This window comes from Camellia sinensis, chromosome 13 (genome assembly GCF_055761805.1).
Source record: "Camellia sinensis isolate YWXY chromosome 13, ASM5576180v1, whole genome shotgun sequence".
Classification (NCBI taxonomy): domain Eukaryota; kingdom Viridiplantae; phylum Streptophyta; class Magnoliopsida; order Ericales; family Theaceae; genus Camellia; species Camellia sinensis.
Window position 1 is genome coordinate 28,461,055 of NC_138973.1, and position 23,272 is coordinate 28,484,326.

Here is a 23,272-nt window from a genome sequence, read left to right on the forward strand (position 1 = left end):
ATTTTTAAATGACTGTGTTACCCTTTGTTTTGAGATCTATATGTACGTGAGAAATCAAATTTTTGCTTCGTTGAAAAAAAGGAAATCAAATCTTCGTCTCCGCGATCTCGATTTCTCTTCGTTGTGGCGATCTCATTGTGCTGTGTGGTCGATCTCATTGTGCTGTGAGGTGGATCTGGTTGTGCGATTTGAATCTCTGTGTACAGGCGATATCTGCGTACGTTGTCTCTCTCTCTCTCTCTCTGGTGATAGATATATGTATGTGTATGTATGTATCTGTCGATACATAGATATACATATATATATATATATATATATTTGTCTGTGTGTGTATGTGGTTTGTATTTGTCGATATATATGTATGTATATATATATAAGCAAATTTGCGTGATATGTGGTTTGTGTTTGGCGAATTTTGTTTGTTTGATTTTGATTTTGTTGATTTTGTTTGTCGTATAGTGTAATGTGTTTTGAAGTTGTATTTTGGAATTGTGAATTCTGGTGTTTTGGTACTAATATGTTGTAAGTGTATAATTTTGCAGTTTTGGAATTGTAAATTGTGCACTGTTGTTATTGATATGTTGTAACTGCATAATTTTGCAGTTTGGAATCTGTGAACAATTGTTTGTTGGTTTCTGATTTTGTAGTATGGAGCGGTGTTTCATGTTAATGTGCAAATACAATAATTGTTGTGCTGCTATTAAGATTAATGACGGATGTAGTTATGATGAAGTTGTTGAGAAAATATGTGCGAAGTTCAAGGAGTTGAGTATTGGTAACTTTTGTTTGTTTTTCTCTGTTCCTGGATATTCTAATTGTATTGTTGAATGTGATGATGATTTGGGGAATATGCTGTCAATGGTAGGTGGTAGTGGTTGTCATGTTGTTGATGTTATTGTGGGGGATAAGAGAGTTGTGGAGGTTGATGATGGTAATTCTTGTAGGATTGATTCTGTAACTTGTGAGAGTTATTTTGTGAATGATTGTGATGATGTTGGTGGTTTGTTGCGTAGTTTTTATCCAGAACCAGAGAGAGTTTTGTTGTCTGCTAGTTGGAAGGGGATTATACATAGTGTTGGTCAAGAATTTGAAGGTGGAGTGTCGGGGTTTCGCATTGCATTGGCTAAGTATGCGGTTCAGTGTGGTTTTGCAGTGAATTATTTGAAGAATGATGCAACAAGAGTAACCGCTGAATGTATGATGAAGTCGTCTACGGGTTGTAAATGGTTTGTGCATGGAAGGGTGTTGATGGATTCTGGTGTTTTTTTTATAATGAAGTTGGATAATGTGCATACTTGTGGGGTTGTTGCTCGTAGATCTTGTAGCAAAATGGTTGGTTCTAGACTTGTGTCTGATATTGTGCAAAATGATATTAGTGATAATCCGTTGACTCGTCCTATTGAAGTTAAAAAAAAGTTGAAGAAGCAATATGGTATAGATGTTTCTTATCGGGTTGCATGGTTAGGAGTTGATAAGGCAAGAGGTGGGTTGTTTGGTGATTTTGCAACTTCTTTTGACCAGCTTCGATGGTACCTTGAGACGGCTATGAGAATGAATCCGGGAAGTGTGTTTGAATTAGATGTGGATGAAAGTAGTGGGTGTTTTCGGAGGTTGTTTGTGGCATTTCATGGATGTTTGTATGGCTTTCAATTTTGTCGTCCGTTGTTGTTTGTTGATGGTACATTTTTGAAGGGGCGTTACAAGGGGCATTTGCTTGCAGCAACATCAAAGGATGGTAATCAAGGTATGTATTTATTTGCAGTTAGTATTGGTTTAGTTTGTCAGTGTGTTATTGTATTGTGAGTCTGCTAATTTTTGCAGTTTCATGTGGTTTTGTTTGCAGGTTTGTTTCCTTTGGCTTTTGCGATTGTTGACGCTGAAAATCAAGATAATTGGATGTGGTTCTTAAGTCAGTTGTTGAAGGCTGTTGGTTCAGGCCGGAGATTGACTTTTGTGTCGGACCGTCAACATTGATTGCTAGACGCTCTTTCAGTGGTTTTCCCCAACGCACATCATGCTTATTGCTTGAATCATTTGAAGAGAAATTTGATTGACAAATTGGTGGGACTTCGTACTAACTATAAGCTGTGTTTGATGAAAATATTAGTTAAATGTGCTTATGCGCCAACGGTTGCTTCTTTCCAACATTATATGGAGAAATTGAGGCGTATTGCTGGGAATGGTAGAGTTGATAGTATGTTGGATGGTTTGCAAAATGATAAGTGGGCCAATGCATTTTTTAGAGGGAAACGATATGGTGAGATGTCATCTAATGCTGCCGAGTCTTACAATAATTGGATTGGTGGGGCCCGTGAGTTGCCTATTACTTGTATGGTTGATATGATTAGGGTTCAAATCATGACTCAATTGTCGGATAGAAGAGCTGAATCTAGAAGATGGACTACGAAATTGTGTCCAATTATGGAAAAGAAGTTGGTGGACTCTTTGGAGCTAGCTAAGTCTTGGGATGTGATTGTTGCTAGTGATACTGTGCTTGAGGTTCATTCTTCTATTTCTTTTTATGTTGATATTGGTAGACAAACTTGTTCTTGCCATGAATGGCAATTGAATGGTTTTCCTTGTTGTCATGCTGTGCATGCTTTGCGTAGTAGTGGTAGAGATGTGTATGGTTTCATTGATCCTTTTTTTCATGTAGATTGTTTTAGAGTCATACAAGGAATCTGTTTATCCAGTGCCTTCAAGTGAGAGATTTGACTTTGATGGTGCCAGTAGTTCGGTTATCAAACCTCCTATAACGAAGAAGCAGCCCGGGCGGAACAAGAAGAAGAGGATACCTTCAAGGGGTGAGAATGTGAAGCAAATCAAGTGTGGGAGGTGCTTGAAATATGGGAATCACAATAAGAAGACGTGCAAGGCTGCTATTTGAGGCCACAATCTATTCTTTTGGATTTGTATTTGAATTTGAGGAATTATGATAATAAAAAATGTGATACTTGGTATTATGGAAGTAATGAATAAAGTTGGTTGAATTGTTTTTGTTTTTGTTGATGTGTTTTTTACTTATTGAAGTTGTTTTCTAATAGTCTGGTTTTGTTTTTTATTTTTATGGAATGCAGAGAAGGTTGTTGAAAATTTCTTATTGAAACAGTATAATATGGAAACGCAGTTCATATTTCATAGCGATAAAACTGTATAATTTTGCAGTTTTAAGAATTATTAGAAACAACCTGATGAAACCGTATAATTTTGCAGTTTTAAAAATTATTAGAAACAAGGTGATGAAACTGAAAAATTTTGCAGTTTGAAGAATTATTAGAATCAACCTTTACTGTATGAAAATATATGCAACCACAAACAGATAGACAAACAATCAGAAGAAGAACCACAATAAAAATAATAATAATAAGAAGAGCAACAACAACATCAATCATTTTCACCATAACCATGATAACCAGAAAAAGATCATTCCCAAAAGTATATAAAGTACTTGTCACATGTTAAAAAAGAAAAATAAAAAAAAATAAAAAAAAAGGTTCAAAGATATGTTCCCTCGAATATTTGTATTGTTAAGAAGTTTGTTCATTGTTTCTATGGTTTGGTATGTTTTGTCAACATTTGGTAGTGCTCGAGTTTCCAAGATCGGTTCTCATCATTGAGGAATTGATTGATGATTTGTGCTCGAAATTTGACCCACTCAGTTGGACGAAGTTTTTTCTGCACAGGTTGCCAGTTGAGATATTGGTTGATAACATTGCAGACGGCAATTGCACAATCATTCCTGCAATGTTTGAGATGACGTTAATTAGTTAGGTGAAACTGCAAAAATTAGCATATTGGAAGATTAGTTTATGGATTTTGTATCTTACGAGTGTGGGGTTTGTTGTGGGCATTCCTCAATTGATGCAATTTCTGTCTCGCACTCTTGAGATGAAAACATGTTTCCCTGTTTGCTGAGTAATGCTTTATTCCATCTCAGTTGATGTTGTTGCTACAAAATAGTTAGTGGGTGTTTTTGTTAGTTATAGTGATGAGTTGAGATGTCTATAAAGGAATGGAACTAAGTATGAAATTTTATTTTAACTTACAATTTGCTTTGCAATTTCAAAGTGCTTGTTGTGGCAATGTTTTGCTGGTCTCAAAGAGTCATAGTGTCTCCATATTCCATCAGCATTGTCAAAGACCACAATTGTCCAATGGTTGTCGTGGTTGATTGGGAAATGGATATATCTGTTTTTCATTGCTTCTGGAAAATGGCTGTCCATCAGTTTTTCTCTCAGTGCTTGATCTTGGTTTTGTAGTGGAGTTTGTAAGTCATATATATGTTTGAAATATGTCATAAAACTATGTAGTAATACATGTTGATAAAGTAGAAAATTTTGCAGTTGTAAGGTATGTTAAGTTTTGCTTACATTGATGAGTGGTGAGAAAACGTAAGATCTTCCTGCGTATGGATTGCTTGCAAAGACTAGATCGTTTTTCTCAAATTCTTCAATGGTTGGTTGGAGTGCCAATTGCTTTTCTGAGAAGGCATCAATGACCTGAAACATGTTATATATGAGAATGTGTTAGGTTTGTGGAATAGGTTATTGAATATGTACAGAAACTGTAAAATTGTGCAGTTGGAGACCTACATTCCCATATAAGGGTTCCCTGTTGGTCAATCTGCATATATCTGAAAAGTATACGCAGTTTTCATCTTCACTGCCAGACCAGACACAAGCACTTGATTGTGTGTTGTTGATGAGTTGAATTTGGTCTTGGTCTTTTTTGGATAGGCTATGCCAAACCTTGTTTGTTTTGCGGCATGAAATGGTGAGTGGCTTGTTTGGGATTGATTCTTCCTGGAAATCATCATCACTTTCCAATACTTGAAGATTTGTCTTCTTTTGATTGGCATGCTCTTTTGGGTTTGTTTCAGCAGCAACTGCTTTATCTTGGCCAATATGTTCTTGCATCTTTTCTTTATGCTGTTGTTTTGCTTCATGAGCACCCTCTTTTTTGTTGTCATTCTTCTTTTCTTTTTCTTGATTGGTACCCTGTGTTGGTTTGGGTACATCAGCAGCAGTTTGTGTCTTGTTTGTTGCATGTTCTTTGGGTTTGGTCATTGGTTGGTATTCAAAATCTGGGTCATGTGCTTGTTTTCTTGATTTTTGTTTGATTCTCTTGACCATGGATCTTTGTTGGGGACTGCCAGTTTTTTTGGTGGACATTTCCTTCAATTGATCTTCTTTTTTACGCAATTCAGCCATGAATTTTTGTTCCATTTCTTGCATTTGTGCTCTCAGGGCTGATATGAGCTTGTCCTTGTCGTCCTCTTTGGTTGGTGTTTGTGGTTGGTCATGACCTATAAAAATGTTGGATTGTGTTTTGGTTAGTTTAATGAAATTTTGCAGTATGCTTTAGTATTAGACAATAGTTTACCTTGTGCATGAAGTATGTGAGATTTCTCTTGCAGTTCTTCTTGTTGGTTTGTCAGTTCTTGTTCATTGACTTCTTCGTGTTGGTTTGTTTGTTGTTCTTCTTGTTCTTGTTGTTGGTCTTCTTCTTGATCAAGGTGTTTTTCTTTTTCTTCTTCTTCTTCTTCTTCTTCTTCAGTTTCTTCTTCAGTTTCAGTTTCATATTCTTCTTCAGTTTCTTCTTCATCAGTTTTTTCTTCATCAGTCACTTGATTTTTTTCATCATCACTCTTTTCTTCTTGTTCATCACTTTGTGGTTCTTCTTGTGGTTTTTGCTTTCTTTTTTTTTTTTTTTTTTGTTGTGCTTCTTGTTCTGATTGTGATTCTGATTCTGAATGATGTTCTTCTTCGAGAAAGTCATCCTCATCACTGTCTAGAAGTGTTCTTTTTTTTGTTGCTTTTGTTTTCTTTTTTTGCTTATTGTCCTTTTTGTGGTCTTGTTTCTTTGCTGAAGAGTCTGTTGATGTGCTTTGATTGATATGCAATAACTGTATTTCTTGTTCAGTTGGGGTTAAAGCACTTTGGTTAACCTGCATTGGAACAATGTGGCATATATCAGTAATACTGTAAATTTGGTCAGTTTCATAAGATGAGTTGTACTGTGAGTAATGTGGGTTAAGTGTCGAAATATGTTTTTTGAAATTGAAAAATGTTACAGTTTCATAACATGAGTGACGTTAAAGAAGTGTGTGCTTTGAAACTGAAAATTTTCACAGTTTCATAATATGATTTGTACTACAATGAATATGAAAGGAGTGTTGAATAGATTTGTGCTAGGATAGTATAGAAGAGCTTGAATACCTTTTCAAAGTGAGCGAGGCTGATGTGTTTCCACTTGGAGTACATTTTGCCAAGGTTCCATTTCATAAACCTTGGGAAGCCTTCTTTGTTGGATGGTCGGAGGAGTTTACTGTGCTCACAGTACCAGTACTGTAAAAAAAAAAAAAAGTTGAAATATGTTAGATAGTTAGAAATAGGTGGATGTCTGATATTTTTGTGGGAAGTAGTTGAGTAATGTGTTTACCAAGAGTAACATGACGCATCCAGTGACATGCCTTGAGTTGTTGTTTGCATTTGCCATTGAATTCATCAGTGTGTCTTTTATTGCCTCAACCCAATTGTACTTCTTGACGTTGTTGAGATTGTCAACATAGTTGAGGAAACTCCAACTGAGTGTATGGCCTGTTGTGGGCATGAGAAGTTTCAAGCACAAGTAAAGGGTGATTACCCTTGTAAGATCTTGACAATCATTGGTTGATTTTCCTTTTTTTGTTTGTTGAAACATTTTGGTCAAAGACTTGCCATCCAATCTCTTGACTGATTTGCATCTTCGTTTGTAAAATGGAAGCTCAAAATCCTTTGGTCTTGCATAGGATTTGGTGGTGATGCTGTCTTCTCCACAGTCGATACCAAAAATGAGCTTGACATCACTGGTTCTGAGTTTCATTTCCTTTTTGCCAAGTACAAATGATCTTTTTCTTTTGTTGTAGAGTGTTGTCATTTCTGCTACAATGGAATTGTAGCATCTGCACCAAGAGGCCTTCAGTTGTGTTGAGGAGAGAGCATTTATAAGGAGCCAAAAAGGGGTTTTTTGCAGCTCTGTCTGTTGGGCTTTTGTGAATTTGACCCCCTTCAACAGTTTGATTACCGTTCCGATGTTGGAACGATAATTAAATTGTTGGACTCTCTTTGCAGGGACTGCTGCTTTTTTTTCTTTTGATGCCTTGGTTTTTGTTTTGGGAGTTGATTGGCTTTCTTGGAGCTTTCTTTTTTTGGTTGGAGGAGCTTCTTGGTTTTTTGTTGGCTTTCTTTTGTTTGTTTTTGTTGTGGTTGGAGGTGTGGTTGGTGTTTGTTGGGTGGGTGGGGTCTGTGGTGTAGTTCTTGGGCTTTTTCTTGTAGGTGGTGTGGTTGTTTTGTGGGTTTTTTGGTGGGGTCTGTTGGGTTTGGTTGTTTTTGGGTGTGGTGGTTTGGTTTTTTGTGGATGGGGAGATGGTGGTGGCATTTGAGTGGATACAGGAGAGGGAATTTCAAAAGGGGAGATGGTTAAATCCCTGATTGGATTTGTGGGCATACGGGTTTGTTTCTTCCAATATCTTCCAACAGCTATTTCTGAAAAAATGAAAGTGACAACAGGGTATGAGTAATATAGTTCCAAAACTGTATAATTTTGGAGTTTTATATGCAGTTTAATATGAAGTTATATGTATTTTGTTGGTAAGAGTTACGAAACTGTATAATTTGACAGTTTGATTTGCACTTTATAATAAGTTAGCTATTTGTTTTGAGTAGTGGTTAAACTGTGTAATTTTGCAGTTTCATTTGCAGTTTGAATAAATTTAGATATGTTGCTTGTATAGTGATGAAATGAAACACTATGATGTTGCAGTTTTTATAAGGAAACAGTATGAACAATAGGAACAGCCCATTGTATTTTGTAAAAAGCAACAATAACAACAAGAAGATTAAAAATTCAAAAATAAGAATAAGAGAAGCCAACATTGAACAACAAGAATAAGAATAAGGTGTTGAATGTGTAAAAACAGGGATTTATGTGCAAAAACAGTGTTTAGAATGTTGAAAAGCAGGGGACTATATATATATTAAAAGAGGGTTTATACATTTGGAAGTATGTAAAATGTGTATATACGAAATATGAAAGAATGATGCACAAAAGTGAATGAAAAATAATGAATAGGTGAAGAGAGATGTTACTTTTTTTCCCCATTTTTGTGAATCGGAAGTCAGGAACTATGAAATCTCTTCAGAGTGGTGATGGTTCTTCGTGTTGTTGAGAGTCGCCGATTGGAGAATATGAACGGCTTGGTGTTGTGTTGAAGTTGAACGGTTTGGTTTTGTGGTTAGGGTAGGGTTTCAGAGAGAATGGAGTCGAACGGAGGAGAGATGGAGGATTGAGAATGCGATTTCGAGTGGCGGAGATGTAACAGCGTACTGATCAGACTGAGATGATTGTGGGTGATGAAGATGAACGGTTACGTTTTCTGGTTAGGGTTAGGGTTTCAGAGGGGATGGAGTTGAACGGAAGAGAGATGGAGGACTGAGGAGTCGATTTCGAGCGGCGGAGACGTGACAGTGTAGTGATCGGACTGAGATGATGGGGACATGGGAGATGGTTGCGCGCGTGTAAATTGGATGATATATTGTGGGTATTTTCGTCTTATTGTTAATTTGAGGACTTAATGGAGTATTAAATTTGTTTTGGGTCTAAATGGGGTATGATATGTTGGGCTTGGACCTTTGGGTCAGTCGCCCCTGTTTTTTTTAGGAGTCTGGATTTAGTAAAGTTAAAAATTTCAACGTCAGTATAAAATTTGATCAATTGTCAAGTTAATTTAGATTTATTTTAGTGATATAAATCATTTATATTATACAATTAAATAAAATAATTATTCATATAAAAAAAATTAAATTCATCAAATGTCGATTGTCATATTATTAGAATATTTTTATTTAGAAAGCTTACATGTTTTTAATAATAGAATATTAGTTTATTATAATATATGTGATTTAATATTGTGATTATTTATACCTTATCAACTTAATTTTTTGAATATATTTTTTCTTAGTTAATCATATGAGATGAACAGTTCAAATCATTATAAATTTGATTGATTGAGTAAGTTAATCTCAATTAACTTAATAATAATTTTAATAAAAATCCTAAGACATTATCAATTGAATTAAATTGATACAAAATTTAAAATTAATAGTTAAAATGAAAAATATAAGAATCAAAATTAACACAATGGACAAATGTAAAAACTACTAACGTAATGGGGTTGGTTTTTCTGAAATTGGTCCTCTCGACTTGAGAAAATGTTTAAGCTTAGTATGCCAACTTTGGAATCGATTTTGATGATTTGAAACATTCATTATTTAGGACTCGTTGAGTAAAATATTCACATAAAAAATTAAGATAATCGGACATTGATAATTATAAGGTTTTACAAGAATGATATTATTCTTAAAATTATATTTGTTATCCATTTTTTCAAAACAAACCTATAGATGCCATATAATTCAAACCTATAGATGCCAATGTACAATTATCTTCTTTTTTATTTTTATTTTTTTTGCTTAGATAATATATTCAATGAATCTTAAAAATTGAACAATTCATAGTATTGAAATCGGTCCCAGAATAGACTTATCAAACCCAAATACTCTTTCAAATTGTCCAACTTGAAAAAAGTCAAATCCTAATATAATTTGTCCAAATAAATTTATAGAAAAATGTGAGTTAAGACTGAAAATTATTAGGTACTCTCAAAATATCATGTGTCCTTACTTTTTTACCAATTATCAATTATCATGCTTATTTATATTTCTTAGTTATCCAATCTAAAATAATAATACCTAACCATCTTTACAAATCATAATCCTGCGGAAGACGTGTACGCAATAATCGCCCGAGTTCAGACTCACAAAAGATGGGTGATGGTTGACTAGTACTAGTATTTTCACAAGCCAGGAAAATTTGAAGCGACTACCGTCAGCAACATTAATCCTCCTTGCATTTCACGTTTATTTATTTATTCACATTAGCTCAGACTCACTAAAGATGGGTGATGGTGACTTAGATGGGTGACGGTTGACTAGTTCTACTATTTCCATCGGCCAAAAGAATTTGAAGCGATTCTCAAATCTCGTTTGGATACTTCCATAAATGAGTGAGGATCCTCTCCTTGCAGCTTCTGTGCTTGCGCCCGTCCTTGCAGGCCTTCGGGTCTACTTTTAGGCCCAATTTTGATAATCCGAACCGTTCATATTTTATGATTTATTCAGTATATCATACCTGTAAAAAATCAAGTTGATCGGATATCAGAAAGCATATGTTCGGAAAACTGTTTATTAAATTCTTTAAAAAATAGTGTTTAGTTCAATTTTTCAAACACATACTTTCTGATATCCGATCAACTTGATTTTTTACAGGTATGATATACTGAATAAATCATAAAATATAAACGGTTCGGATTATCAAAATTGGGCCTAAAAGTAGACCCGAAGGCCTGCAAGGACGGACGCAAGCACAAGCTTGCAAGGAGAGGCTCTTGACTCTTCCATAAATGTCAATATCTTTCTTTTTTTACTTCATTTCTAAATCTTTCATAAAATCTAATCCTATGACAAAAATATGATTACGAAATAAATGCAATAAAGAAAAATCATTCATATTTTCTGTCAATATATTTTGTCATACGTTATAAGAATATGTAAGCTATATAATAGAACATACATATAATATATATATGTTTATATGGTAAAAATTAGAATAGAAAGGCGAAAAAGTAGAACTTTTGAAATATAAAAAAAATACAACAACGAAATCAAAAAGAAAGAAATATGATAGATAGAAGATTGTATTACCGTGAAAAATAAAATTTCATGATTCTAATTTATGCAAAACTCTAGTTCATCTTATTAATTGTTCACAGTTTGTGTTTTGTTTTAGTTTAATATAGTTATATTTTGATGTAAATTTTAGAATAAAGTGTGTATGGGTGAAAAATGTAAATGATTTTTCTTTTTTATCATCATGTCGTAGTCACATTTTTATCACATGATTAAGTTCTATTAAAGATTTAAACAATTGAATAATGAAAAGGGGACATTGACACTTATATATGGATCAAAGTGAGATTTGACCAAAAACACATAGAGTTGACTGTCACAATTTATTATACAGGGATCAAAGTAGGATTTGATCAGAAGTATAGTGGGTTGATTGTCATAATTTTATGTGTAAGAACCAAAATGAGATTTAGTATAAAGTGTAAAGGTACATAATATAATTTTCCCTTTATTTTTTTATTCACATTAGTTCGGACTCACTAAAGATGGGCGATTGTGGACTAGTACTCTGCTTGGTTTTGGTTTTCAGAATTTACTTTTCAGAAAATTTTATATTTTTTCTTTTCGTATTTTTTTTTTCACTAAATTTTTTTAACATTTTAAGAAATTTTTTTTTTAAAAATTTTTAGACACACCTAACCTAAATATACTTAAAAAATATAATTTTTAAATTCACTAAATACCAAAAACATAAATTAAAAAAAATGAAAATTTAACATATTTTTCATATTTTTATGTATTTATTAATTTTTAAAAAATATTTTTTCACAAATATTTTACTTTTTAAATACATTTAAATAAGGTGTACCCAAAAAAGTAAAAAAACTTGTTTAAAATTTTAAAAATATTTGCTAAAAATAAAAAAATACAAAAAATAAAAAATTCAATTTCTAAAAAAATTAAATTTAAAAAATTAAAATCAAACATACTGGCTAATATTTCCACAAGCCAAGGGAACTTGAAGCAACAATCTGCTTTATTTATTCACATTATGCGTTTCACAATGCAGTTTTATATCTTGTCACTTGTTAGTCGTCCCTGTTTCAAAAATAAAATGTTATTAAATATGTCTAATTTAATTAATTGGGAATGACATTACATAGGTTAATTATTTAATATTATAGTAATTTATTTTGAGTTTAGTAATATTTAAATTTTAACTTATTAATTTAATTAGAGGTGTGTAATAATTTTTTATTTTTGGTTTATTAATCTAACAAGTTTCAAAATTACTAGAAGTAACTCTTGTTTTTTTTTTAAAATTTTATATTATCCAGAAAAAAAAAACTTTATTGATAAACACGTAATGACTCTCCAAACTCCAATTAAGTTGACATTAAGAAAATCAGCCTATTATTTATTAGTTTTAATTAAGAGATTGGTGAGAAACGAACAAAATAAGAAAAAAAGCAAGCCAACCCCTCGAGAGCAAGCAATATGCTGGAAAGAATCCACCAACTAATAACTCAGCCCAATCAGAGCTCATCCTTAGCGCTAGGGAATCCACATCATGTTTTCATCCGTTTATCATGAGCTAACACAAACATGCGAGGAGCTAACAGTAAGCTGCAAAGGGACCACCCACTCACAGAACCTGATTTCATTCCGGTTAGACACATTGTCATGCACAGAATAGCTCACGCCCTTTGAGTTAGACTTAGCCCATAAAGCTAAGGACCGAGAGATACTGTTGTGATTAAATTTATTTTGAGAAGTAGGTTAAAAATTAATTTTTTAAATTGTTTTTGACTTTTTTTAAAGAAAAATATATAAAAAGATAGAGAGATGATGTGATCCGAAAAAGTCAAAAAAATCAAAAAATTTGTTTTTAGCCGAGTTCCCAAAATAAGCCACAACAACGATCTATGGTATCTTGGTGGGGTTTTTTTTGAGTTTTTTTTTTTTTATAATTGAATTGTTCATATTATAGGGTTCGTTGAATAGATCATCTATGCAAAAAACCAAATTGATTGGAAATCTATAACTCTATAATGATAGCATATTTATTTTTTAAAAAATAAACAGTTAACATGATCTTGATAATTTTTTTTTAAACAATTTGAATATGATCACGAGATTGCTGATTTCTGATTAACTTAATTTTTTGTATGAATGATATATTCGACGAAACCTATAATATGAATGGTTCAAAAAATTGAAAAAAATTCAGAAAAAGCACTACAAGAATTAACACTTTTGGCAACAAAAAAATTGGTCGCTAAAAGTCTATTTTTGGTCGGCAAAAGTTATCCGCGACCAGTTTTTTTGGTCGCTACTTTGGTCGCCAATTGAGGGTCGGCAAAAGTAATTCGCGACCAAAATTTTGGTTGGTCGGCAAAAGTTGGATTTGCCGACTAAATTTTTGGTCGCTAAATATTTAATTACCGCGACTAATTCATTTTGTCGCTAAAACACTTTGGTCGCGAAAAGTAATATTTTCCCGACCAAATTTCTTAGTCGCCAATTGTCACATTTCGCGACCAAAAAGTTTGGTCGCCAATTATCACATTTAGCGACCAAAAAGTTTGGTCGGCAAAAGTGAGTTTCTGCGACCAAGAGTTGTTTTGGTCGGCAATAGATGTATTTTTTGCGACCAAAACTCTTGGTCGGCAATTGTCATTTTTTGTGAAAAAAAATATTTTTGATGTCGCGACTAATAAATTGATCACCAAAGCAGGAAAACAATACACCTGTAATTCCTAATAATGCATTCAATCCATAATAAACCTATAATTTTAAAGCATCATTCAAATTAACTGAATCATTAACATTCGACACAATACATAATTCATTAACATTCGACACAATACAACTATTCTAAGTTTTCAATTCATATTCGACACAATACATTAAGTTGCCTTGATAGCGAATCAAAAAGATCCACTAAGTTTTAATTCATTAACTATTCGACACAATACATAATTCATATTCGAAGTTTTAATCCACTAAGTTGCCTTGATAGCCAATCAAAAAGATCCTTGCCCCCTTCCGTGCCTAGCTTCGCATCCATCAAAGCAGTAGTGATGTAAGGCACCTAATAAAGAAACAGAATTGGAAAATTTATCAGAGAAGCATGATAATGGCAGCAACACTGGATTGCAAACCTGTATCTTTGCAAAAATCAATTAAATCCTGTATATCTTTGTATATCTTTGTACATCAATTAAATCCTATAAACATGCATGTATATATCTTTGTATATCTTTGTACATCAATTAAATCCTATAACCATAAACTAGGTAGATACATTTGATAAATTCTAAATTAAAGAATTCAAAATGAATCAAATCTTTGCCTATAAATATATGTATAATCTCAATGATTCAATAGAATTGTTGATGGTATGAGAATTTGAGATTGCGTTTGTGTGTGATTGGCTCAACCCTTGTGCGGGGTAAGGCACCTCTTCTCTCTCTTCTTCTTTTCTTATTCTTTGGGCACATACCTGAGTTATTATTCGCGGGTTACTATTCACAGTCCACTAAAAGTGCAGTTCTCAACACCAAAACCCTATCCTCTCACCTCCAAATCAACCCTAATCCCTTGCCCTACCTCTTTGCCTTCAATTTAACCATTGAAACCCTAAATTACCCACTGTTTAGGCCATCAAATAGACTCTGTTCTGGAAATCCAGCAAGCTGTCCTACATCACTAAGCCTAAGGATTAAGACCAAAACAACCATAACCAATGTAAGGAATCACTCGATCCATCCCCGCCATAAAAACGATTCCCTCCAAGCTCCACCACAAGGTCAAAGCCATAGGACAAGGACAATACAAAAATAAATGATCACTATTTTCCTAACCCCCTTACACATGACACAGCATTTGGCTTTTCCTCTCCTATTTTCTTTAAAATAAAAAAAGGGTGAATTCATACATACAGTGGAAGTGTGGTATAGGTCCAAGCTCAGTCAGCCAGCTGAATTTGTGGACTTATCAACCAAGAGAACTAGATAAATCGACATGCATGTAAATCTTTTCAATTGGTATATGCATCAACTAAATTAAATACCCATTGTAAATTTGCAACATTAAAAAGCTAGGTGCAACTTTTTAAGTATATAATGTTAAAATCTAACAATAGAATTAAGCATTAGAGATGTATATTTCAAGTAGTTACAACCTCCTAAATCTAGACTACAAATACTAAACAATATTATCTATCTATAAGATAGCGAATATGACAAGGCATAACAATTAGTGACCACTGAAAATTTTAAAAGGTAAGAATAAAGACCCAATTTGATTAGTATAAAAAATGTGTCGCTATTGAGCCTAGAGCCTACTAAAAAGTGCTAGCCTAAGGACTTTACGTGGGCCTGACTGAAGGGCCAGGGCTGGCATACAGTGAGAAGCTTTTTTGAGGCTTGATGACCTTAGGGCATTGTTGGGACCTAGGCGCACCTTTGACTACTATGGCCTTATTAAAATGCAAACTGCATAAAGTAACCTGTTGTTCTGTCATTCAAGTGCATACTAGAGACTCGTGAATAAATAGCTAGTTCAGAGGAACTCACACATGTATCAGAGACATATTTGAATTGAAAAGTGAAGTCTCTGCCAATGGTTAAAGTAATTGCCGAAGCTGCTGAGTTTCTTTACGAAGTGACTGAACTTCTTTCATAATCTCAGCTTGATACAATAATCTCCTCCCTGTTGCAATACTACAGGTCAATGACCATTCTATTTTAACAAAAAATGACACTAGCTTTAAGAAATCTGGGTGAAAGGTTAAGATGTTGAATTATCACAAAGTGTAAGTCTACCTCACAGTTCCAGGAATAAACCTAAATTTAAGCTCACAAATGTAAGTCAAGTTCACACCTAAATTTAATAGATGGAGGCACAGGAAAATTGTACAAACAATAAATTAGATAAATCCATGATGGTGATCTTACATTCGCATATGGAATAGTCCTTTGTTCTGTAGCAGATAATGTGTCCATCCTTGATAACAAGCTATTCTGCCAGTTCTTCTCTCGTTTCAGCTCCTATTTTCTTTGTTTTTGCTTGGGACATGGAAACTTGATCTTTTACATGTATATTTCTTTTTCTCCATTAATGAAACCATGTTTGAATTTTGATGGTCCAATTTGGCCAATATGTAAAAATAAAAGGTCTGAGCTTACCTTCAATTTGTAGATATGCAATCCACATTGACTGAAGAGCTCCTTGAAGTATAAGTCTGACCTGGTAACGCTCTTATCTTCTTTATCCAACACAAATTCTAGAAAACATGTGATATGTAGTTTAGCGGGTATTCATATTTTAAAACCTCCAGTACTGCCTAGTGTATAAGCAAGGCTAGGCAAAAATGAAATTGAATCAAATCCACTTTCATCTACTAAAAGAATGCTCAATGTGGTAAAATATTAATTGGCCAATAAAACTCCAAAAAGGACATGATTTGAGCAGCAATCAACCAAGAGAAGTGGAAAACTTGTTTAAATGATCCTCCTCAAGGCTGCTACTAGTAGTCATGGTAGTAGTAGCAGTAATAATAGCAATAATAACATGATAATAATTAACAAATTAGACCTTATTTTCTTAGGATCGTACACAATTTTAGAATCATTTACACTCATGATTAATAAAATTGAGTAATTTGACAATATCTAACAATTTTTAATTCGTAACAACATTGATTTTTTCTTTTTTTAATTTACATATATATATTTAGATATATTTCAGCTCATTTTTTCAAGCATTTTTTATTCAAATTCTTTTTGTCACCTTCAAAAAGGTTCCGCAACTTTTCCTAAATGTTTTTGTTTTTGTGAATGGAATGACATAGTGAGAAGTAATTCAATCCTACCTAGGAGTCTATGTGAATTTCCATATTTGCTATTCTTCTTCTTTCCATACTCGTCATCATCAGTATGTGTACTTAGCTTGGTTTTATTTAATCATTAAATTTTCGAACCTCAAGACTTAAGCATTCACAGGATACTTGGGATTTTAGTCATTGATGGCCAATCTTTTTTGAGATCCCACAAACGAGTAGTCATGATAGGTAGGAGACCTTACCTTTGCTCTCTTAAAGAATGATACAAAATCATCATCTGCAAGATGCCCAATACACCATTGAACCCATATAACATCATACCTTCCAGCCTCTGGAGTGAATTCCTAAAACCAATCAAGATTTTAGTTTCACTTTATTTAAAAATCCATAGACAAAACATTAGTGTCATATGTCTCATCTCAAAGAATATTACAAAAATCAAGCCATTGGGCATAAAAAAAAAACATAATAAAAAAGAAATAAAAAAAATAAAAAGTTACCGGCCATGGCAGATCAACCTAATTAAAAAAAATAATAATGATTTTAACACCAGATAATCTACCATACACTAACCTAGATAAACAAGATAAGTGGCAAACTTAACATTAAAAGATTAGGCACTACAGCACTGCCATGAATAAAAACCAGATGAGGCACTACAGCAGCCCTTCCAAGCACCAAAACAGATCACGAAAACAGAACAGGCAGAGAAGGCAACCAGCCCTTTAAGCAGAGAATCCAGAACAGAACAGAACTGCCATGAAATACTACCACCCAGCAATCATACCAAACACACTGCCTTGAACTACAGCAGCCCTACATCCACTTCAAGCACCAAGATTGTTTAAGCCAACACAACAACAAAACAGATACACAGCCATGAGCAAAGCAAAACAAACCAATATGTATAGATACATATTATATGCATACATCATAGCACCATTGATATATCTTTCTCCATAATGCAAACCTTTGTCTACATGAATTGTCAAATAACTAAAAATAATTTTTTTAAGAGGCATTACAACAAACACCAATCATCTACACAACAGATACCCATTTCATCATTACTTATAAAATAAAGAAGAAGAAGAAGAAGAAGAAGCAGCAGCTAATTTCAACAAAGATGATTCATAAAATAATAGGATTAAAGAAATAATACCCAATTGCATAGTGAAGGCAAGAATAAAGCAACAACTACAATCAGAACAGAAAATTTAGTACCAATTATGTACGTACAGATTGCAAGGGTTAGGATCTTACCAAAATTATGGTGGGTGTGAAGACAAATTAAGTGGGTGTATTTAGAAGCACACAAAAATAACATACACCCATAATTAGTTACAAATTTCAATTATAAATAATCAAAATTGCTATTAGTCATGATGCTTATAAGATGATTAAAGGATCTTGTAACAGATTTTTTGGAACACATTGACTGAATAAGAACTGTGATGCTGTGCTAAATAGAGATGTCAATAATCTTGAAGAGAGAATAAGAATTTTACCTCCATATGGGAACCTAATCATTAGCTCTGTTCAGCTGCTTTCTGCATCAGTTTATAAAGGTTACATTAGAAAAAAGAGAATGACAAAGAAACTTCAAAAACAAAAGAAACAAAATTGAGATATTGTAGAAATTATTAATTACATGAGAAACATGGCAGTTGTAGAAATTATTTGATGTAAATACAATCTGGAGATATTCTATATTCTGTGTATAGTACGCACCTTTCAGCATTAGTATTAGTTCACATTATACATCAATGTAATTTCTTTATCTCTTTATAATATATATATATATATATACATATATATATATATATACATATATATGTGTTTTTAATTAAACTAAACAATAGGAACCATTCAATTAAACTAAACAGTGGGAACCAAGTTTAATACTTTCAGAATCACACCCCTATATCTCACTTTCAGAATCACACCCCTATACTTTCAAAGAAAGGAACTAAGAATTTTAAGTAGAACCCCTACATCTCACAAATTGAACAATCAAAGCTAAATTCAGAATCTAAAAAAGGTCTACTCAACCACCATACATATAAATCAATAAAGTTCCACAATCAAAATCATCTGATTAAAAAAAATGAATACAAACCCTAGAATTTAAATTGACAATCAAACAAGAAACAAAGTGAGACCAACAATGTCAAAATTTTACACAGAAAAAATGACACTGAACAATCGAGCACTATTGCTGCAATACAAAACATATATATATATATACATAAACCCTAAAACCATCGTAAAACCCCAAATCAATGACACTGAACAACACAGTCATACAAAATCAACTCACATGTTGTCTATGTAGATGTGGCCTAGAAGATGAATCGAGTAGGGCCATTCTTATAAAGGTCAGGGGGAAAGCAAAAGAACACAAACAAAAATATGTTAGTTTTAAAAGAGTCAATTATCCCTTGTAAACATAATTAGGTCCTAGTCATAGGAAAGCACTAAAAATATACTTGAAGAGTAATGCCTATACAAACTAACAAATTTTACAAACTTTCCTTGATAGAGGAGGATCATATCATCTTTACTCACTTATTTTGGAACGGAAATGATTTGAAGCAGAAAACAAAAGGAGATTAAGGTTCTTCTTTTTCGCTAACTTATACAGAAGGGATAAAGTCGACACTGTAAAATCAAAAGCGATGAGATAGAATCCGTACTAGATATCTCCGGTTAGGGATATAGGTCTAGGAAAAGGGAGCTTTAACTAAGTGTGTTATTGTTGCAGAAAATTTAACCACAAAGGTAAGAGCGGTATTGACATGTAAATTAAAGATTCCTTTGCCAAGAAAGCAATTGTAGAGAAAAAATTAAGTAAGATGAGTGGTTGAAAAAGAATAGAAGAAAATTACATAAGCCAACCTTAGAAATCAAACCTACAAGCAAGCCAAAAAAAATAACCCATTAGATGCCTAATTCAAACTGTCGTCGAACATTTAGTCCCTTGCTTAGAACTCAATGGACCTGTCGGTATAGTAGGTCTAAAATCAATGAACAAACAGAGCAAAAACCAAGATATATATATATATATATATAGATTCAAAGAGATTCAAATAGATATCAATGACGAAACAGATCAAAAACGGCCATGGCTTCGATCACCTTTTCTTCACTTTGTTCTTGCACCTCCATCTCTAAACGCTCGCCTCTCATCTCTTCTTTTCCTCACTCGTCGGCAGTAGTCGTGGCTACAACCGTTAGTACAATCGTGGAAAATGAATGGCAAATGACCATGGCTTTGATCTCCACAGATTGTAGCCTGGATACCATCTTAGTCGGATCTTCTCGAATTCGGTGGAGCCGTAAGACTTAGGGATTTTTGGTTGAAGGGGATTTTTGGTTTTTCAGATTGGGTATTTTGGTTCAAGAGATGGGGAGGGGGGGAAGCCAAGCGGGAATGGAAAAAAGGGGGGTGGAAAATCGAGCGGGAATTTTTTTTTTTGTTTTTTTGGTAATATTTAAACAACAAAATGATTCTTTTTTTAAAAAGAAAATTATTTTTTGTTAAAATAATTTTTTTTATAGTTAATGAATTTATTTTTTTTTGATTCTTTATTTTTTTCAATTATGAAGGTTGAAAATTTATTTGTTTTATTTTTATTTTAATGAATAAAGAATTATTCTTATATTTTTACTTTGGTAGAAGTAGGGGTAGTATTTTAATGAAAAATATTTTCCATAAATTTTATAAATTGGTTTTTGTTTATTTTTAGAAAAACATAAATTACGAACGCGTTTGGTTTGAACAAAATATTTTAAAAAATTTAAAAACATAAACTAAAAAGCATGTTTGTCTAGGCCTAAAATATTTATATTTATTTTTTGTATTATTTATGACTATGGAATTATACACATTATAATTGGAAAAAAAATATTTGAAAAAAAATATATTTGAAAAGAGATGAGAGAGATAGAGAAAAGAAATGAGTAAGAGAGATGAGTGAAAGAGAGAGAAGAGAAATGAGTGAGAGACACAGAGAGTAAGAGACAGACAGAAAAAGAGACCCATTTCATTTTTTGACTTTTTCCTCTTTCAATAACAATGGGCTCAGAGAAAGAGATGAGTGTGATTGAGAGAAATGAACGATTGAGAGAGAAGAGAGATGAGTGAGAGAGAGAGAGACAGAGAGAGAAAAAAAGAGAAAGATAAACAAGATGAGCGAGAGATAGACAAAGAGAGAGAGAGAGAGAGAGAGAGAGACAAAGACAGCAAAAAGAGATGAACAAGAGATATAGAGAGAGTGAGAGGGAGAATAAAGATAAACAAGAGAGATAGAGAGAGCCGGAGAGAAAAGTGATGAGTGACAGAGAGAGAAGGATAAAAAAAGAGAGAGAAACAAGATGAGCGAGAGATAGACACAGAGAAAGAGAGATAGAGAGAGAAAGACAACAAAAAGAAATGAATAAGAGATAGAGAAAGAGACATAGAGAGAGAGATAGAGAGAGAGAAGAAAGATGAACAAGAGAGATAAAGAGCGGAGAGATATGAGAGAGCCAGAGAGAAGAGTGATGAGTGAGAGAGAGGGAAAAAATGGGGGAAAGATAGAGGGAAAAAGATAGAGAGAGATAGAGAGAAGAGAGATTTTTTATTTGGCGACCAAAACTTTTTGGTTGCCAAAGGTAAAAACAATTTTTTATTTTCTATTCGGTGACTAAATAGTTTTAGTAGCCAAAACTCAATATACGGCGACTAAAATACTTTTAGTCACTAAAAATAAGTTTTTTGGCGACCAAAATTCTAGTCGCCAAAGATAAAAAAATAATTTTTTATTTTCCATTCGGCGACTAAATTGTTTTAGTAGCCAAAACTCAATATACGGCGACTAAAATATTTTGTCGCTAAAAATAAGTTTTTTGGCAACCAAAATTTTGGTCGCGAATTCCATAACCAACTTCTTTTTGGTCTTCCGTGACCAACTTATTTTTTGGTCGCCAAAATGTGACCTTCCGCGACCAAATTTATAGTTGGTCGCCAAACCATACCACTTTTTGCGACCAACTCATTTTTTGGTCGCCAAAATATGACCTTCTGCGACCAACTCATATTTGGTCGCCAAAAGATAACTTTTAGCTACCAACTTTTATATTGGTCGCGAAAAGTGGTCGCTAAAAGCGCAGATTCTTGTAGTGAAATCCCACCACACACCACAAATTCTTGTTGTGACTGTCACTTTAATCACAGCAGGATCCCAAATCCTAAAGAGACCCTCACTCTCACCAAATCTTTTAGCTTCACGAAGTCAGGTTTGACCAGTGGCCTCGTTTGAGAATAGACTTTTTTAGAAACTTTTTGACTTTTTGGCTAAAATATGATGTAAAAAAAATTAGTATGTTTTGGATGACTTTTTGATTTTTTACGAAAAGATGTGTAAAAATTAAAGAGAAAAATGAATCTTTGACTTTTTGGTATAGGTTGTTAGCTTTTTGATTTTTTTAGCGACTTTTTGGCTTGTAGGCTAAAAAGTGATGTTACCAAACGTTGTGTGAACAAGTAATTTTAGGAAGTAGGTTAAAAGTTAACTTTTTTTAACCTTTTTTTGAAAAAATATACAAAAAAGTAGAGAATTAATGTGATCAAAAAAACCAAAAAATGGCTTTTAGCCGTATTGCCAAAATTGGCCTTGTTTCCAACGGAGCACAAAACAGCAAAAGGGACAATCTTTTAGATACGCAATACTGATTTCTTGAACTTAACACCAGATCAAGACCGGCTCTAAGGTGAGGCGACCAATACAATCACCTCATGCTTCTAATTTTGAACAAAATTTAGGGCTCTAAAACTAGGAATGTGTATCATGTTGTATTGTTTTATATTATTTTATATTTTATAGAGGTATTAGAGGTTGAAGAAGTTACTATGTCCATGTCATCCTTAACATATGGTAAACTTAGAATCTTGACAAAGACTATGGAAACCATTAACAAGTGTGTCAAGTTGATAAATAAAGGCTCAGTAAGCAAAATCAGGGTGTGTGAAGAGTTATGTTTATGCCAAGAACAGCAAAGGGAAGAGAATTCGTCCAATTTCCAACTCAGTGAAGCTCCAGGTGCAAAAATGGAAGATGGGCATGAGGAAGATCATGATGACGTGAGTGAATTAGAGGATGAAGTGAATGGCAATGATGATGTATCACAGGACCATAAGGAAGGGGCTGGTAGGACAAAGGATGGAAACGGCAGCAGTTCACTAGTTGTGTCAGTAGTTAATGAGACGTGCTATGAAGTGGGAGACCCAAGAGTAACTGGGACAGGTCTGGGAAAAAAGGAAGGCAGCACAGGGTTTTGATTCAGAACAATAAGAGGGGTTGTAACAGTGTTATAGGGTGTGGGCCTTCCGTGGGCTTTATGAAAAGCATAAGCAATTCGGATCTACACAGGCCCAACATTAATTTAAATGTGGTGTTGGACCAAGCCCAGTTCAAGGGAATAATTGAAGGTCTGAACCACATAAGAAGTGAATGGAAACAGGATGAAGCCTAAATCACAAAATATCAACCACCAGCCCAACTATCCATTGAAGAGATTGTAGGTCCAATGGGATCAAATAAGCAACTGAGTCAAGATGAGCCAGAAATAAAACAAAGAAGAGTGACCAATACAAACCAAGCACTGCAGAGTAGAAGCCGTAGTGAAGATCAACTGAGCAGTGAGTTGAAAAGGA

At 33.6% G+C, this 23,272-nt stretch overlaps 2 protein-coding genes and 3 long non-coding RNA genes across 5 annotated transcripts; 1 reads left to right on the forward strand and 4 right to left on the reverse strand.

The window, feature by feature from the left end:
- The first annotated feature begins 1,560 nt into the window (after positions 1-1,560).
- Positions 1,561-3,001, forward strand: LOC145806562 (uncharacterized). The gene is made up of 2 exons (XR_014349886.1): positions 1,561-1,744; positions 1,844-3,001. It is a non-coding gene; the product is annotated as an uncharacterized LOC145806562 (long non-coding RNA).
- A 518-nt stretch (positions 3,002-3,519) lies between these two features.
- LOC145806563 (uncharacterized) lies at positions 3,520-4,259 on the reverse strand. The gene is made up of 3 exons (XR_014349887.1): positions 4,047-4,259; positions 3,828-3,949; positions 3,520-3,739 (listed from the first exon to the last, which is right to left on the reverse strand). It is a non-coding gene; the product is annotated as an uncharacterized LOC145806563 (long non-coding RNA).
- A 96-nt stretch (positions 4,260-4,355) lies between these two features.
- On the reverse strand, positions 4,356-5,514 carry LOC145805263 (uncharacterized). Its single transcript, XM_082900371.1, has 2 exons — positions 4,593-5,514; positions 4,356-4,499 (listed from the first exon to the last, which is right to left on the reverse strand). Exons 1-2 carry the CDS (start codon positions 5,232-5,234, stop codon positions 4,356-4,358), a joined length of 786 nt encoding a protein of 261 aa, XP_082756497.1. The 5' UTR covers positions 5,235-5,514.
- LOC145805264 (uncharacterized) lies at positions 5,333-6,612 on the reverse strand. The gene is made up of 3 exons (XM_082900372.1): positions 6,442-6,612; positions 6,219-6,347; positions 5,333-5,947 (listed from the first exon to the last, which is right to left on the reverse strand). Exons 1-3 carry the CDS (start codon positions 6,610-6,612, stop codon positions 5,333-5,335), a joined length of 915 nt encoding a protein of 304 aa, XP_082756498.1.
- A 6,921-nt stretch (positions 6,613-13,533) lies between these two features.
- On the reverse strand, positions 13,534-15,798 carry LOC114291811 (uncharacterized). The gene is made up of 3 exons (XR_003639497.2): positions 15,689-15,798; positions 15,308-15,443; positions 13,534-13,821 (listed from the first exon to the last, which is right to left on the reverse strand). It is a non-coding gene; the product is annotated as an uncharacterized LOC114291811 (long non-coding RNA).
- Between the last annotated feature and the right edge of the window lie 7,474 nt (positions 15,799-23,272).

Excerpts from the sequence above, each read along its gene's own strand:
- LOC145805264 (XM_082900372.1), bottom strand. The coding sequence starts at position 6,612 with ATGCCCACAACAGGCCATACACTCAGTTGGAGTTTCCTCAACTATGTT. Across the intron at positions 6,348-6,441 it reads GATGCGTCATGTTACTCTTG|TACTGGTACTGTGAGCACAG; the intron begins GTAAACACATTA and ends TTTTTTTTACAG. Across the intron at positions 5,948-6,218 it reads GCCTCGCTCACTTTGAAAAG|GTTAACCAAAGTGCTTTAAC; the intron begins GTATTCAAGCTC and ends GTTCCAATGCAG.
- LOC145805263 (XM_082900371.1), bottom strand. The coding sequence starts at position 5,234 with ATGCAAGAAATGGAACAAAAATTCATGGCTGAATTGCGTAAAAAAGAA. Across the intron at positions 4,500-4,592 it reads GGGAACCCTTATATGGGAAT|GTCATTGATGCCTTCTCAGA; the intron begins GTAGGTCTCCAA and ends AACATGTTTCAG.